Source organism: Lepidochelys kempii, chromosome 20, assembly GCF_965140265.1.
Source record: "Lepidochelys kempii isolate rLepKem1 chromosome 20, rLepKem1.hap2, whole genome shotgun sequence".
In the NCBI taxonomy this organism is placed as follows: domain Eukaryota; kingdom Metazoa; phylum Chordata; order Testudines; family Cheloniidae; genus Lepidochelys; species Lepidochelys kempii.
The window spans coordinates 24018140-24035360 of NC_133275.1; the positions used below are offsets into that span (position 1 = coordinate 24018140).

Consider the following 17221-nt stretch of genomic DNA (forward strand, 5'->3'; position numbering starts at 1 on the left):
TTCTTAATGTTTCCTTTGAATAGTGTGGGGTGCCTCAGTTTCCCCTATCCAGTCCTTGAGTGTCTGGGTGGTGGGGTAAGGGTGTATGATCATTGCAGAGCCCTAGAGGGCAGGTGTGTGCAGGGGTCTGGACAGAAACAATGGTCGACACCCTGTTTCCTGGCAACTGATGGCCTGGGCCCTTCCCCCCTGCAAGGTGAGAGCTAAAGGGTTGGAGAACAAAGGAATCCGGTGACCTCCTGGCCCGGGAAAGGGTCAAAGCCCAGAGAAGGTGGGGCTGGAGGGAGCTGAGGGGTCCTGTTCTCTGCACCTGCAAGCTCTGTGTTAGACCATGTTCCTGTCGTCTAATAAACCTCTGTTTTACTGGCTGGCTGAGAGTCACGTCTGACTGCGAAGTTGGGGGGCAGGACCCTCTGGCTTCCTCAGGAGCCCCACCTGAGTGGACTTGCTGTGGGAACCGCACGGAAGGGAGAGGATGCTGAATGCCCGGAGGTCAGACCCAGGAAGGTGGAAGCCGGGTGAGCTGTGTGTCCTGAAGACAGGCTGCTCACAGAAAGGTGACTGCCCCAGAATCCTGACTGGCTTCATGGGGAGCAGTTCCAGAGCATCGCCCAGGGACTCCGTGACAACTGGTGGCAGCGGTGGGATCTACTGCACCCCGTGGACGGCGCTTCCTGCAGTAAGTGACTGGGAAGCAGTAAAACGAAGGGGGATTGACGGGGACCAGGCGTGCTGAAGATTCAGAGAGAGATGGTTTCAGGGGGCGGTTAACCCCTGGGAGTGTGTGACCAGAGAGAAGGACTTTTGCAGTAACAGGGTCCCCTGGGGGATTGCAGCAAGCAGTCCCAGGGGCGGAGGAGTCTGCAGCTTGACCCTGGCAAAGAGGTGGTGACCTTGAGAAGGGCTGGCACACTAGAGGTTCTCCCTGGAAACCGTGGGGAGCTGAGAGCACACAGGCCTGTGAGTCCACAACCACTTGGGAAGAGCGGAGTGACGGCCTGTCACCGTCTCCTTAAGAAGGACATTGTAACCCTGTGCAGGAAGAGGGGATTGAGCATTGGAAAGTTCACCAAAGCAGAGTTAATCGTGCAGCTGGAGGAGGATGACCGCTCTAAGGAACAGATTCCTGACCCCAAATGGGGCTATAGCAGGATCTGGGAGCAGCTGGAGTGGGAGCCAGGCATCCCCAAGACTCCTGTCCCCGACCAGACGAGGGTCTTCACAATCGGGTTCCCCGTCGGGGGATCGGAGACGGACGGGATTGGAGCTGAGTCCGAGAGAGCAAGAGGACGGTGAGAGACAGCGAGAGCCCGAGAAAGAGCTGCAGAAGCAGCATGAACTGGCGGTGGTGGGGTGGAGAGGCCTAGGGGACCTCCCAGGGGTGCATGGGGATAGACCCCGGGGGGCCAGTTCCGCAGGGAACCTCGAGAGTAAATTGCTGCCCCTGGTTAAGGAGCAGGGGGATGTGGATGGCCACCTCACTGCCTTTGAGCAGGCTGGAGATTTGAACCAGGGGGACCCTGCGAAAAAGCCCCGGCGTCTAGCTCCCTTGCTGGGTCCCAAGCCATAGACTCCATCAGCCAGATGGGTGGGGAGGTGGACAGGCTCATACTCCTGACCCCAACCGATATGTCTGTGTGGAGTTTCCTGGGGCCAGGCCCCTCGGACCTCCAGTGGGAGCGGAAGGTGATGGTCAATGGGGAGACATTCCTGGGGTGGCGAGATCCTGGGACAGGGAGAACTGTTGTCAGGCCCCGGGTGGTGCAGCCTCAGATGCTGAGGGGCTGTGTGAGGGTCCCAGGGACGAAGCCCCTCACCCTGCCTATGGCCCAGATCCCTGTGCAGACCCAGGAGGGGTCGGGCTGTCTGGTTGTTGGCGTTTTCCAGGACACCAGCTGCGAGACCCTGTTGTGGGGTGATTGTGTCTCTTTGGGACAGGATCCAGGCCCTGCTCCTGTAACTCCCAAGGGTTTGAATTTGAATCCAGAGAACCAATCGGCAGACAGGGAAATGGTCAGTGAAAATGCAGATGACCTGGCTGGCAGCGGGGAGGAGCCGCTAGGCCCAGGCTACCTGCCTGCCTGTGACCAGACCCCTGGGGCTCCCTGCCCCCCTGCACACCGGAGAGGGGGCTCACTCTGGCTCTGATGCAGTGAGGAAAGCAGCGAGCTCGCTGCCTACCCCACTGGGACAGCCAGGGCAGTGCTGAGCACAGTGGGAGCTGAGACCCCAGCTGAGTGGGGGGAGACACAGGCAGGGCAGGGGATCTGTTGGGAGTGGCAAGGTGCTGGGTAAGGAAAGTCTGGATGAGCCTAGGCAGCCTTGTGAGCTGATGGCTGTGTCTAGTCAGCAGGGTGGGAAGGCGAGGAGAGTGGAAGACGAGTGTCCCTGGACCTTACCTGTTAGCTGGGTGGAGAAGTGGGACAGTGAAGGAAACGCGCCCGTGTCTGTCAGGGGTATTGACTTGCCTATGGAGGGAGCTACCCTGGTCTCCAAGCAGTTGTCTGTGTCTCCAAGCCTTGTGTGCTGGGACCAGGGGAATGAGCTCCCAAGCTGTGGGTCTGGGAAAGGAGAAAGTGTGTCTGGCTCTTCTTTGTCTGTGGGGCGAAAGAAGGGGCCTTTCAGCCTGTGATGGTTGAGGGTCGTGCAGTTGTCTCAGAGCTGGTTCTGGATTCAGCTAACGCCCAGGAAGGGAAGGGTCCTAAGTTTGTGTCTGCTCGGGAGAATGGCCCTGTAACTAGGTCGCATCCAGTTAGTGTCTATGTAAAATCCCCGAGACCAGACAATTCTGGTGCTTGTATTTTGCTTGTTGCTAGTGTGTTGTTGGAAAGGGTGTAGCAACTCTGACTAATCAGGGTGAGATCCTAGCCAGGACACAAGGAGAGCATGAAGGTGTGTGATTGTGTTACCTACTGAGGGTGTGGAAACCTGTAGCAAGGAGGAAAAGATTCCTGAACTTGTGTGTGGCAAAAGGAAGGAGAATGCTTCTGACTTTTTATCTAGGAAGTCTGTGAGTTTGCCTGAAAGGGGATTGTGTAGGAAACCGCTGGATGGGCCAGAGGTAATTCTGGATGTAAGGGAGACCCAGAAAGAGTCTGTTGTTGCTCAGGAAAGTGTTCCTCTAGAGCAAGCCCTTGTTAAAGAGGGTAAGAGCAGAATTTCTGTGCGGGGTGAATTGTTGCATAGAAAAGCCCTTGGGAAAGGAATCCTCATGGAGTCTTTGCAAGCAGTTTACTGCAACTGAAGGGTGTGAAAGTGATTTAATCAAGAAAGTTTCAGTTCCTAACAGCCAGAAATTTTCTGTTGTGAATGGATCCACTGACTTCCCTGTTGAAAGACCCAGTGTGGAGAGCTTTGAGAAGGTCTCAGATGAAGTGAAAGCTGTTAAGAAAGTTAAACAGTCTGATAACCAAGTGGCTGTGTTTGGCCAGCTTGTTGGGGAGAAGACCCAATCCCAGTTTGACCCCCTGGGGTTTTGGGGATGGCCAAAGGGCCCAGGCTGCATAAACCTTCCCACATGCGGCCTGCGAGTGCTATTGACCACCCCCGACCTAAGGGAGGGCGTGAAACTGGGAGGGCCTGGTGTAACTCCTACCAAGGAATGGGAGAGATGCTGGGGCATCCATGGGAATGCTGGTGGCTTCGAACTTCCCCAGGTCACAGGCTAAAGTGACCCCGCTCAGTTCGATCTCGAAGTGGGGAGAGATGTGACGAAGTGGGACTGTTCTTAATGTTTCCTCTGAATAGTGTGGGGTGCCTCAGTTTCCCCTATACAGTTCTTGAGTGTCTGGGTGGTGGGATAAGGGTGTATGATCACTGCAGAGCCCATAGAGGGCAGGTATGTGCAGGAGTCTGGACACAGAGAATGGCTGACACCCTGTTTCCTGGCCTGGCCTTTCCCCCCTGCAAGGTGAGAGCTAAAGGGTTGGAGATCAAAGGAATCAGGTGACCTCCTGGCCGGGGAAAGGGACAAAGCCCAGAGGAGGTGGGGATGGAGGGAGTTTCAGTTTGGGGCTAGCTGGGACATGGAGTGAAGTACAGACGTGGTTGTCTGGCTCACTGCCCCCCAAAATGGACCCAGCTGAGGGGTCCTGTTCTCTGCACCTACAAACTCTGTGTTAGACCATGTCCCTGTCGTCTAATAAACCTTCTGTTTTACTGGCTGGCTGAGAGTCCCGTCTGACTGCGGAGTTGGGGGGCAGGACCCTCTGGCTTCCCCAGGACCCCGCCTGAGTGGACTCGCGCACAGAGGGGCAGAGGATGCTGAATGCTCCAAGGTCCGACCCAGGAAGGTGGAAGCTGGGTGAGCTGTGTGTCCTGCAGACAGGAAGGCGACTGCCCCAGAGTCCTGCCTGGCTTCATGGGGAGCAGTTCCAGAGCATCGCCCGGGGAATCTGTGACACCTGTACACACACACACACATCTCTCACAACGTGTGCCGGTCTTCATCCAGGGCACTCACTGCCCCGCTAGCAACTCTTGGGGTGGCTGGGGGGGAGACGGGACGATCGCTGAACGAACTCGCACAGAAAAACAACACCCTATCACCCGTGGGCGGACACTTCCCACAGCGCGATCACTCCATTGCTCCCCTCTCAGTCCTCATCCTGCCACAAAACCTGCCCCACCCCAGCAAAAGACACGCCGGGAGCTTAAATTCAGAACTTTGCTAGACGCTAAAAATCAGGGACTGAGCAGAGACCCTGGATTTACGGCTTAGTGCAACAATCTGCAACCCACTAAACCAGCGGCTCTCAACCTTCCCAGATGCCTGTGCCCATTGCAGGAATCATAGAATCATAGAATATCAGGGTTGGAAGGGACCTCAGGAGGTATCTAGTCCAACCCCCTGCTCAAAAGCAGGACAAAAGGAGTCGGATTGGTCTCACGTACCCCAAGTTTCACCTCACTCAAAACCTACTTGCTCATACAATCAGACATAAAAATACCAGAGTGCCGCAGCCCACGATTACTGAACAAATGCTGACTCCCTCATTCTTACCGTATCATTTTAAAATAAATCGATCGGAATGGAAATATTGCATTTACATTTCTGCGTATGGTCTATAGAGTGGTAGAAACAAGTCACTGTTGGGGATTTTAGTGTGTGCTGACTGGGCTAGTGATTGTTATGTCACCGGTTGTAAAACGAGGCAAATCTCTAGATCAGCTGATGGACCCCTGGCAGGCCCGTGGGTTCCCCTGGTTGAGAACCGCTGCACTAAACCCCATAAGCTGGGCCTGGATGACAGGGGATGGATCACTCACTAATTGCCCTGTTCTGCTCATTCCCTCTGGGGCACCTGGCATTGGCCACTGTCTGAAGACAGGGCACTGGGCTCGATGGACTGTTGCTCTGCCCCAGTTTGGCCCTTCTTATCTTCACAAAACTCCCCGCCCCCGCCCCTGCCCCCCCCCCCCCCCACGCTCCCTTTCCCCCCTAGGACTGGAGAGCTGTTAATGGCCAATCACCTTGAATGATCCCTTGGAATGTTTTGTTCCAGAGGAGTCTGTATCCACAGAAAGAACAGGAGGCCTTGTGGCACCTTAGAGACTAACCAGTTTATTTGAGCAGAAGCTTTTGTGAGCTACAGCATCCGATGCATCCGATGAAGTGAGCTGGAGCTCCCGAAAGCTTCTGCTCAAATACATTGGTTAGTCTCTAAGGTGCCACAAGGCCTCCTGTTCTTTCTTGGAATGTGTGGGACCCATTTCTGCTAAACAAGCTGTTCCACTTTCTCTGAGCTGCCATGCTGTGAGCTGGAGAAGAGCTCGGTGACAGCTTGTGTCCCTCCCCGAAGGTATTTATCTCACCCACCTTGTGTGTCTAATAGCCTGGAACCAACTACTCCCCACCTACGCACTCTTTCACCCTGCTGCCACTAGGTGGTGCCCAATTAGACTTTTGCTCCCCGCCTTCAGGAAAACCTCCCAGTGTGTTTTCATTCAGCAAGGCGGACGCTGGACGCCTGGGTCCTTTTCTGCCCATCTGCACTGGGAAGTGGTGGGGCCCGAGCGCACAGGGGCCATGGTCCTAATGAACCGGGCACTGGACTCAGCTTCCCTCTAAGACAAGGAAGCTTTTGTCCAGGCCCAGGATCAGTCCCGGAGCCCACTTCCCCGACGCTTGTGATAATGCCACTCCCCCGCACCTCTTTCCTTGGCAGGGCAGGGAGCAAATGCAAAGCGCTCAAAGGAAATGCTCCTTCATGCCCTCTTCAGGGAGCCTGTGGAACTCCCTCCCACGGGACGGTGTGGGGCTGGAGAATCCAACAGGGGTTGGAAGTTTACACTGCTAAGGAGAAGGCCCAGAAGTAGAGCAGTTTGTGCTAACAAAGAGATTTGAAAGAGTTAAAAATACCATGTGCTTCAGGGGTTTAAGGCAGGGGTGTGAGGAGGAGACCTTGATGGGGGCAGATTATCCCATGCCTGCCTGCTTCCGGGGGACACACCCCTATCCCTGAAGAACCTGGCTTTGGCTAAGCTGGGGAGGATGCTAAGCTTGGCTCTGTGTGTGGGCATTCCCGTGTGCCCGGAGACTGAGCCACTCAGAGCTGAAAGCTCAGAGACCCCTAAAACCCGCCTGGATGCTTTCACCTTCAGCCCTGCAGTGCCTGGGTTCTGGTCCCAGCTCCGGGAGGGGGCTGGGGGCTGTTTGTTAGAGACAGGGGGAGGCCTAGGAGCCAGGACACCTGGGTTCTATTCCCCGCTTTGACTCTCCCGTGCTCCAGCTGACCTTGGGCTGCCTCCCCATCCTGTTGTTGCTCCCCTTCCCCACGGTGATTGCGATCTCTCGTGGCTGGCAAGGGCAGGCTGGCATGTCCCATGCCCCCTGCGGCCCTGCGTGCCGATCCTGTTTGCTCCGGCCCCGGCGATTTCGACACCCACAAAATGAGAGGCGACCGTACAGATCCCAAACCCTGGGGCTATGCCAGTGACTGTGCCAGGCCCTGCCCGTCCCCCCTCCCTCCTTTGGCTCAGCAGCTGGATCCGGTCCCTGCCAGGCAGCCGAGAGGTTGTGCAAAGCCTTTGAGCCTGATCTGAATTAGCTGAGTCCTTGAGTGTCCTCTAATCCTGTGTAAACAGCTGGGGGGGGAGTACTTAGCACTGATGACCCCACCACCACCACTCCATCCTGGCCTGGCTGCTGTGCCAGGCTAGACTCCAGCTCCAATCCCTCCCCCCACACCTGGATCACATCCCCGGCTGGGTACGCACCTGCCCAAAGTCAGCAGCAAGGTGACTGGAGCCAGGAGGTGCCTTCCCTGGGGTGGGGAAAGAGGGGTGTTAAAAGGGAGGGGATACGTCGACAATCTGCCTTAGAGGGCTCCCAGTATTCCAAAGGGCACACCCCATATTCCCTGGGGGACCCCAAAGTTAGCCACTCCCCTTTTATGCTCTCCCCCCCACTTAGTGGGATCCCTGACAAACCTCTCCCCGGCCCCCACCATTTCCATTCCCAGCAGCGACCTTTCCATTTTTCTCTTCGGGGGCAATGGGGGAACCCATCAACCTGGGTGGGTTTGGGGTCTCTACCTGCCCCGCTGGCTGAGATGCAGCATCCTTGTTTGACTGGCATGGGTGACCCAGTCCCATCCCATAACAGTAATGGCCAGAGGCCCCCTAACCAAGAGCAAGACCTCCATTGTGATGCCAGGGCGCTGCCCAGACCCCACCCGAAATCAGGGCCCTGTTGTGCCGGGCGCTGCCCAGACCCCAACTGAGATCAAGGCCCCGTTGCGCCGAGTGCTGCCCAGACCCTGACCGAGATCAAGGCCCCGTCGCGCCGGACACTGCCCAGACCCCAGCCAAGATCAGGGCCCCATCGCACCGGGCGCTGCCCAGACCCCAACCGAGATCAGGGCCCCGTCGCGCCAGGCGCTGCCCAGGCATTCAGTGAGAACTGGTGCTGCAGAGCTAACAATCCAAACTGATGTGGCGGATGAAGGCAGGATTGTTCTCCCCACAGTAAAGATGGGGAAACTGAGGCCCAGAGCTGAGATGTGACATACACCATGTCACGCAGAACTGGAAACAGAACCCAGGTATCCTGCATCCCAGCTGAGCTCAATAACCACAGAATGAACCATCCGCCTTCACCAGGCAGTCCCCCTCCCAGAGCAGCCTTTGCCTCTGTGTGCCATCCATGGGTCAAGAACCCCATACTGCAGTCATCTCCCAACCGCCGAGGCGTCTCCCTGTGCCTGGGTGACGGGGAGGGTGATTGGAAAGCTGCCCCAGGAGTGAGAGCTTGTGACTCCCCTGCCCCCCAGGCTGAGACCAGACAACTTGGTACATGTAACCCACACTCAGAACTACACAGCCAGGTGAGCCAAGGGGTGACACCCGCCCCCCGGGGACCAGCAGTGGCATTTGCAGAGGGGGGCAGCTACTCAGAGGTCCTCCCAGAAGTGTTGAGAATGAAGGGAGCTCCTGGGGACTCCAGCCCCGAGCTCTGCCAGCAGGGGGCGCTGCGGGGCGCGGGACAGGTGCGCTGGCTGGGGGTGGCTCCCGGCTGCTCCCAGCAGGGGGCGCTGCGGGGCGCGGGACAGGTGCGCTGGCTGGGGGTGGCTCCCGGCTGCTCCCGGCAGGGGGCGCTGCGGGGCGCGGGGCAGGTGCGCTGGCTGGGGGCGGCTCCCGGCTGCTCCCGGCAGGGGGCGCTGCGGGGCGCGGGGCAGGAGCGCTGGCTGGGGGCGGCTCCCGGCTGCTCCCGGCAGGGGGCGCTGCGGGGCGCGGGGCAGGTGCGCTGGCTGGGGGTGGCTCCAGGCTGCTCCCGGCAGGGGGCGCTGCGGGGCGCGGGGCAGGAGCCCTGGCTGGGGGTGGCTCCCGGCTGCTCCCGGCAGGGGGCGCTGCGGGGCGCGGGGCAGGAGCCCTGGCTGGGGGTGGCTCCCGGCTGCTCCCGGCAGGGGGCGCTGCGGGGCGCGGGGCAGGAGCCCTGGCTGGGGGTGGCTCCCGGCTGCTCCCGGCAGGGGGCGCTGCGGGGCGCGGGGCAGGAGCCCTGGCTGGGGGTGGCTCCCGGCTGCTCCCGGCAGGGGGCGCTGCGGGGCGCGGGGCAGGAGCCCTGGCTGGGGGTGGCTCCCGGCTGCTCCCGGCAGGGGGCGCTGCGGGGCGCGGGGCAGAAGCCCTGGCTGGGGGTGGCTCCCGGCTGCTCCCGGCAGGGGGCGCTGCGGGGCGCGGGGCAGAAGCCCTGGCTGGGGGTGGCTCCCGGCTGCTCCCGGCAGGGGGCGCTGCGGGGCGCGGGGCAGGTGCGCTCCCACCTTTCCAGGCTGCCGGTCCCTGCGCATCCCGGCGCGGCGCTGGCCCGGGGTTAATGTTTAATAGCCCCGTGTGTGCTCAGGGCCGGGGAGGGGCGCCGGGGGCCGCGCTCGCCACGGGCAGCTCCCGGCCCTTTGCCGTCCCGGGCTGCGCCGGCTGGAGATTAGCGCAGCGCGTGTCATTGGCTCAGCGGCCGGGGATAAATCACAGGGACCGCGGGGCACCGCGACCTTCCTGGTGCAGCCGCCCAGGGGTGCGCGGCTCGGGCCAGGTGGGCAGCGAGGGGCTGGCACCGGGAAACGGGGACCCCCCCCCAACGCCCGCAGAAACGTGAGTGAGGGTCGCGGCTCCAGCTGGGGGGTCAGCCAAGGAGGGAGGGGCCAGCAGTTAATCTTCTGTGCCGGGGGGCTGGGCAGGCGGACACGTATGTGGGGGGGCCCCGTGCCAGCGGTAAAGGGGGAGGACGCTGCTGGTGCCCCGGGGCTGCCCTGGTCTGGGAAGCATTTAAGCTCCCTGCGCATCTGTCATGTGTTTGGGGGCCAGACCCCTTTTTTCCCCTGCCCCCCCCCCCGCCACCCTGTAGCCCCCCAGGAGCGGGTGCCCAGGTGGGTGCAGAGGGGGAGGGGAAAGCCTGTTGCTTCTCATTGCCCAGAAGCAATTGCCTGCAGGGGGCAATCGGGGCAGGGGGTGGCGATGGGGTGGGGGGAGTGTGAGGTGGCAGGGACCGTCCTGGGCTGGGCCTGCGGTGATCAGAGCTCGCCAGCCACCCCGACACCACTGTAGGTGGGCGCAGGGATCCTGTTCTGCCCCCGTGACAAGGAGCTGGGGTCTGTGCCCTGTCCCCCCAGGTCCTCTTGCCCTTCTGGGTGCCTGGTAATTAAAGCTAGAAGGAGCCCCCCTCCACCCCCCGGGTGATGCCTGGGGGAGCCCTTCACATTGGTGCCAGGCAGGCACCAGCAGCGGGCGCCCTCACGTCATGAGCCTCCGTCCTCAGGGTGACCCTGGCAAGGTGGAAAATCACCCAGGAGAAGGAGTAGTTTGACAGCCTCAGGTTTCTCACGGCACCCACCAGGTTTATGCCCCTCCCAGGCTCAGCTCCCCTCTGACCCCAAACCCCTGAGGCTACCCCTGAAATCTAATCCCCCCTCTCCCTCCCTGGTGTGCACTGGCGAGGGGCAGCCCCAGGCACTCACCCTGGCATCTCTTCCTGCCCTAGGTTTCGCTGGAGAGCCCTGGCCTGGCCCTGATGGCAACGGAGGCTGCGTCCCTGCCACCCTCTTCCCCAGAGGGGTGCCAGGGGGATGCCCCCGCTGGCCTGTGCCCAGCTGAGGAGGGCATGGATGTCCCCGGGAAGGGGCACAGGCCAGGGGAAGGTAGCATTGACCCCGTCATTGCACAAGAGAGGGAGCCTGGGGCACCCAAGCCCCCTGGCACCACTGGCCAGGACGAGGCCCCAACACACGGACAGTCCCCTGCTGCCTCAGGGGAGGGGGGCAACCAGGCCGATCACTGCGGCGCCTGCCCCGCTCCCCCGGCGCAGCCAGACCCTGCTGATGCCTCAGGCCGGCCAGCCTGTGGAGGGGAGGGCAGCAAGGATGTCTTTGGTGACCCCCCCGATGCCACCCCCTCCTCGGAGCCACCTCAAGCTGCCAACGCCCACAGCCAAGCGAGCCCTGGGGAGCCAAAGCTGAGTGCCAGCTCCGAGCAGGGCTGCCAGGAGAGCACCGAGGCAGTGGGCACAGAGATGGGCGAGGAGAAGGCCCCCGGCCCGCATGGGGATGAGTCACCAGCCACCAGCCCGGGGTCAGAGCAGCCGGCGGAGGAGTCTGAAAAGGATCCCTGGCTGGCTGGGGAACAGGGACCCCATGCGCTGGATAGCGCTGGTGCCAAGGGGAGCCAGGATGCCAGCTGCCCACTCAAGCCGGATGGCACGCCGGTGCCAGGGGGACCCTTGCTGGCACCGGGGGACCTTGCCCCTTGCAGCCAGCAGGGGGCAGCAGGCGCCAGGCCTGAGACGGCAGTGCCAAGGTCTCCCGTGGCAACTGGTGACTCCTCTGGGCCTGCCCACCTGGCGCGCGATAGCAGCTGGGAGCCGGGGGGCGGGGAAGGCCAGAGGGAGGGACCAGCTGGCAGCTCACCAGGTGGAGCTGGTGACAACAATAAACCCCGGGGTGAGGTCGGAGCCGGGGCTGTGGTGGAATCTGAGCCAAACGAGGTGCCACCCAGCGCTGCCGGGCCCCGAGAGACCTTGCCCGGGGGAGACGGTGCCAGGGAGCCAGATGGTGCTGAAGATCTGGGCGATGCCGCAGGTCCAGCGGGTACCAGGGATCTGACAGGTACCAAAGATCCAGCCGGTCCGCCGGAGACAGCCGGTGCCACAGATCTGGCCAGTGGAGATCCAGCTGCTCCCAGCGATCGGGGCAGTGCGGCAGCTCCAGCCGGTGCCGACGGGCAGACCAGTGCCGGGGACCCAGCTGGGGCCAAAGACCCGGGAGCTGCCTTGGAGCAGAAGGGGGAGAGCATGGAGAACGGGGACCCCTCCAGTGACGGCGAAGCCTCTCCAGCCCTGAAGCCGGGCGGCGAGACCCCCATCGAGCGGGAGATCCGGCTGCACCAGGAGAGGGAGGAGACCCTGAGGCGGCAGCGGGGCCTGGCCAGCTCGCGGGACACCCAGCAGTACGTGGAGGTGCGGATGAAGCCCATCTTGAGCCAGGCCCAGCCACCCGCCCAGCTGCCCAAGGAGAAGGAGCGCCAGTGGGCCGGGGCCCAGATGCAGCGGGAGATCCAGCGGGAGAGGCTCCGTGAGGAAGACCTAGTGCAGCTGGGCAAGGTGCGGGGCACCTACGACCGGGGCACCGCCCAGGAGCTGCAGGAGAAGAAGATGCTCTTCGAGCAGCAGCCCAGCCCCGAGCCCCCTTCCCCCAGGAAGCCGGCAAGGGTCACCTGCAGCAGCAGTGCCGAGACCCCCCGAGATCAGGGCCCCCGGGGACCATCCTTCGCCAAGGCCAACAGCCGGGCCAACATGGTCATCCTGGAGCCCAGCACCCTGCTGCGCCCCAGCCCTGGCCGCCAGGCCCCCCTGGAGTGGAGCTCCTCGGCCCAGGGCAACCCCTTCTTCAGACTGCGCTCCAGGAGCCCCCAGTCCCGGCTGGAGTTGGAGGTGCAGGAGGCCCAGAAGAGGGAACAGGAGCTGCAGAAACAGAGGCACAGTCTGTACGGCTGGGACCTGCCCGGCGATGCCCAGGGGGCGGCCGATGGGGAGGAGCTGCGCCGCAGTCAGCCAGGTAAGGGGGGCGCAGCGGGGGCTGCACAAACCGGGTCTAGGGGCAGCTGGAGGAAGGCAGTGCTGATGAGAGGTTAGAGCACTGGGCCTAGGAGGCAGGACTCCTAGGTTCTTTCCCTGGAACCAGGTGGGAGCATTGCTTAATACCTAGAACTGGGGTCTGGGAGTCAGGACGCCTGGGTTCTCTTTCCAACTCCAAGAAGGAACAGGGCCTGAGAGCCTGTGATGGAGGCCTGAGAGCCAGGACTGGAGTCGATGGCCAGCTGTCACTGACTCCCTGTGCGACCTGCACTCTGTGCCTCGGTTTCCCCATCCGTAACATGGAGCTAATGACACTGACCATCTCTGAGGGCCACTGGGAGAGACCATTCCAGCCCAGCCGCCGGCTGTGACAGGGAGCTGTTCCCATGGGATGAGTGCAGTGGGACTCCCTTCCTGGCTGCCTCATGACTGGCATCCCACTCGTGCCCAGTGGGTGTTGCCAACGGGCCAGCAGGGTGTGTCCAGATAGTGGGGGTAACGGGCACCCAGATTTGCCCTTCTGCTGCTCCCCACAAGGGTCCAATGGCGCAGGCACGGGGCTGGCAAAGACCGCGACTCCTGGGGCAAGACACCCCGGTTCCGGAGCCGGGCGAGGCCTGGAAGAAGCAGGTGATAGATGTCAGCATGGTGGGGGCGGGAGAGAGGATCTAGGGGTACAGGAGGCAGGGGACCTCCAGGGGGCCCTGGAGGGCTGTAGAGAGACAGGTGCATCCCACACGGAGATGGGGGCTTTATCTCCCCTAAAAGGCTCTCTGCCTGTCTCAGCAGCACCTCCGTGAGTGCACCAACGTGCCATGTTCTTGGCATGTGTGGGACACGTCCCAGGGCCAGGGCTGAGAAGTCTCTAGCTGTCCCCAGGGAGAGAGGGAGGGGATCCCAGCAGCCCCTCTCCCCCCCTGACCCAAGGCCAGGCCAGGCCAGAGGCTGGGTTCCCAGCCCCAGCCAACCCGGGAGCTGCTGGCCCTGAGCTGCCCCTGGGGAGCCGGTGTGTGTATCCAGGGGGCGGTGGCTGCATCAGGGCGGGGCACGGTGCCGACCTTTGGCTAGAACGAAAGGGAAAGCCACTCAGCGGTGGTGGGAAGGGGGCAGGCTGGCGGGGCTGTGCCCGGGGCCCAGGGGGAGCCAGGAGCAGGGCCAGCCTGTGGTTTCAGAGCCGGGGTTCGCCCTGTTTCTGGGGATCAGGGCCCTGCTGCAGAGTCATGAGCTGAATGATCAGTATTTCAAGAGCGCCCGGATGCCACAATCAAGATCAGGACCTCACCACCCACCCCACTGTGCTAGCTGGGTGCTGCACGGACCCCCCTGAACTGACATTGGGCCCCCTTTGTCCCAGGTGCTGCATGGATCCTGACCCAGAACAGGGTCGCATTGCACCCAGTGCCACACAGACACCCCCCACCCCGCATCCTGAGACTGGGCCCCATTGTGCCAGGGACTGTGCAGACACCTAATGAGAGCCAGCCCCTGCCCCACGGGGCTCGGTCTAAAGAGACACAGGGAGGGAGGGGAAACCGAGGCCCAGAGGGCAGAAGTGGGTCACTGGCAGAGCCAGGAACAGAACCCAGGCATCCTGAATTCGGGTCCAGTGCCCTAGCCACTAGGTCACCCTATCTAGATGCATCCTCCACCAGCCCCCGGGGCAGGGTGAATTCCCCTAACCCAGCTGCTAGGGGGGCATGAGGTGGGGCACAGGGAAACTGAGGCTGAATCTCAGGGGGGCAGGCAGTGTTTCTTGCGGAGGAAGAGGTATTAGGGTACAGAATCTGGGGGGGGGGGCGTGGGAGCCCCATCACTCAGCCTGGCAAAGCCCCAGGAAGGAGGCGGAAGGAGCCTGCAGACCCTGAGCCACTTTCCTCCCCCTTGTTGCAGAGAGACCATCCTGCGGGAAGCTCGATGTGACCTGGCCTCCCCGCGCCCTGTCGGAGAGCCCCCAGGAGAATGGGCTGGACCAGGTAACTGCCCCCCTGGCCCCCCTGCCCCGCCTTGCACCGCTGACCCAGGTCACTGCCAGGCCTGGCCCTGCGCCAGGCAATGAGCCCTGGGAGCCGTGCTCTGCCACTGACAGGCATCAACCCCCATGAACACACGTGTGAGCGTGGACACGTGTGAAGGCGGCAACATGGGGAAGCGCCCACGGAACCTGCCTGGCCACAGACACATGCTCCAACACACAGTCACACGCCAGAGCCCAGAGCCGTTGCTATTCCTTGAGGAGCCCTGTTGGGTGAGGGGGGGGACATTCAGTCCTAGTGTCCCGACTCCTGGCAGATGCATGCGTGCAGCCACACACGGGCTGACATACGGTAGCGGCCGTGAGCCCCCTCCTGCGTGCTCACTGCTTTGGGAACAATTGCACACGCGTGTACAATGTGCAGTGCGGGCATTCGTGCATCCGCATAAACACAGCCACCTGAGCCCCCGTAACATAGAGACACGCGGCCGCGCGCGGCCTCCCCACACAAACACGCACCGACACACATGAATCCCCCCGGGAGCGCTGCGCCCATGCACAGAACACAGAGACGCACAAAACCACACGGACTCAAACACACACAAGCCTGCACCTGCTCCTCCTCACACGGACGCCTGCCCACGATCACGCAATGGTCACAACAGACATGTCTGGGCACACGCAACCGTCATCCCCTCTCCTGGGGCCCGGGGCCCTTTCGTCCTCTAGTGGCCAGTTCAGGACCTACCACAGCCTGGGACCCCCAGCAGTGGGTGTCATGGCAGCAGCCCCTTATGGTGGAAGGTCAAGGGTTCGATCCCCGCCATGGGCATGCAATCCTTGTTCATTCCAGAGCTGCCCCTGCAGTGGGCACATGGACACGTGGCCTGCCTCGCTGCAGGGAAAGGCCTCTCCCCCTTTGCCACGTATTTGCTAGATCTCTGCCTTTGTTGTCCTCAGTGGCTTACGCTGTCCCATCCCCACCACAGGTGGAGAAAAGCCCCCGGAGCCTTCGCCAGAAAAGTGCCTTAATCCAGCGCTGGGAGTCGGGAGCTGTCAGCAACCCGGAGAGCCAGGAGTAGGGAGCAGCACCGCGGAGGGAAGGGAGAGACAATGTGGAGGGTGGGGAACGTCCTAGCACCTCCCATCCCGCTCCAGAACCTACCCCCCACTTGATCCTTCCAGGATCCCACTGCTGGAACCACCATGTGCCCTTCCCACCTACCTGATTGGACAAAGCTTTAATGCGTGTGACCACCCAGGCCGGTTTGATTGGGTGATGAACTACTTCGCTTCACCTCCTCCCACCCCAGCTTTCTCCATGGACCAATCAGGAGAGACCTAGGTGAAACGCATTGTAGTTGATTATTTTTTAGAGCAAGCCAAATCCCAAATTAAAGGGATTTTGGAATCCACGGCAGGATGAGGCCTTTAACACTCTGGACTAGGCGCTGATCTGAGCTATCCCGGTGTGACTCCAGAGTCACTCAAATGGGGTGACTCCAGAGTCACACCAGTGTAAAGGCAATCAGAACCTGGTTCTCTATTATACTAAAACACACAGGCAAGCTTGTAAAACTTGTGGACCAGAATCGCAACCACTTTGAACTCTGGGTTGGGTGGGATTATGATTAGTGTGGCCTTGGGACGCCTGGGTTCTAGGCCCAGCTGTGCCACTGATTTCCTACATGTCCTTGTGCAAGTCACTTCACCACTCTATGCCTCAGTTTCTCTATCTTTTACATAGTGGGAGGATAATGCAACCCGCAGCAGAAATCATGAACATTTGGCCAAGTACTAGTATAACTTTGATCCCAAACATATTAAGCCTGACATAGTCTCCTCCCCAGAAGCAGTCGCTTCTGAAACAAGCCGACAGAGTAGTACTCAGAGTACTCAGGCATGAAATCATCTTGGGAAGAAGCTACTGGGCATTTTAAGCGAAAAGGGTTTAAGAAAAAGAATCAATAAACAAAAGCAAAAGCACCAAACGACTTGGCTTATTGCCACAACGATTCCAAGTGGAGTAACGCAAAGGTGGTCGAGAGTATGAGGTCGCAGCAGGGCCCCCCTGTCGGATTCATCAATAATCAAACTGATTAATTGCCAAAAGGTTTTATGTGAGGGCACTGAATGAGCCAGCTTGCAAGTTGAAAAACTCCCAGTGATGTCCATGGCAGTTTTGCCTGAGTGAGGACAGACCGGATCAAGGGGGGAGTGGGGGGGGGCGGGGAGCTGGCTGGCTGGGGCAGTTGGTGGGAAGGGCTGGGAGGCCCCATAGCAGACATTACTCTGGGAATTCACCGCTGCAGAGCACTGGAGAGCAGCCCACACACAGCCCTGTGCTGCTATAAAGTAGAGCCTCTCCCAGCTGCTCTAAGTGACACAGACGTCAGCCACCTGCAGCCACCTGGGACCTGACAGGCCTGAAGGTCCAGCCACTTGCCAGTTGGTCAAGCCCAGGGATGGGCAGAGGTGGCAGCCTCCCTGGTTTGAGCAGCTATCACAGCAGGGTGTCACAGACTCCCCCATCCGCTGTGGCTCCAGCTAGCCGGCAAGTGGCGTCAGCCTGGCTACAGCTCAGCCCCCGAGCTGGGGCCTGTGGGCCTGTTTTCAATGGTTGCTGTCCCCATCCCTTTGTACATTTCACAGTGTATGGAGGTGGGGGAGCTGGGGGAAAAAGTACACAC

At 61.0% G+C, this 17221-nt stretch overlaps 2 protein-coding genes across 2 annotated transcripts in view; one reads left to right on the top strand and one right to left on the bottom strand.

Moving 5' to 3' along the window:
- The window catches only part of PALM3 (paralemmin 3), a 28790-nt gene extending 19514 nt beyond the window's left edge, over nt 1-9276 (bottom strand). Inside the window, exon 1 of the mRNA XM_073318112.1 lies at nt 9258-9276. The gene's annotated coding sequence lies outside the window, so the exon portion shown is untranslated. The remainder of the gene's footprint in view (nt 1-9257) is intronic.
- Nucleotides 9277-9347: 71 nt separating this feature from the next.
- On the top strand, nt 9348-16535 carry MISP3 (MISP family member 3). Its single transcript, XM_073318113.1, has 4 exons — nt 9348-9585; nt 10472-12539; nt 14450-14532; nt 15521-16535. The coding sequence occupies exons 2-4, from the start codon at nt 10502-10504 to the stop codon at nt 15611-15613; spliced, it is 2214 nt and encodes a 737-aa protein (XP_073174214.1). The 5' UTR covers nt 9348-9585; nt 10472-10501; the 3' UTR covers nt 15614-16535.
- Nucleotides 16536-17221: the final 686 nt, after the last annotated feature.

Bases quoted from the DNA above. Each gene is read 5' to 3' on its own strand.
- MISP3 (XM_073318113.1), top strand. From the start codon at position 10,502: ATGGCAACGGAGGCTGCGTCCCTGCCACCCTCTTCCCCAGAGGGGTGC. The intron at 12,540-14,449 runs GTAAGGGGGGCG...CCCTTGTTGCAG, and splicing joins GCTGCGCCGCAGTCAGCCAG to AGAGACCATCCTGCGGGAAG. The intron at 14,533-15,520 runs GTAACTGCCCCC...TCCCCACCACAG, and splicing joins AGGAGAATGGGCTGGACCAG to GTGGAGAAAAGCCCCCGGAG.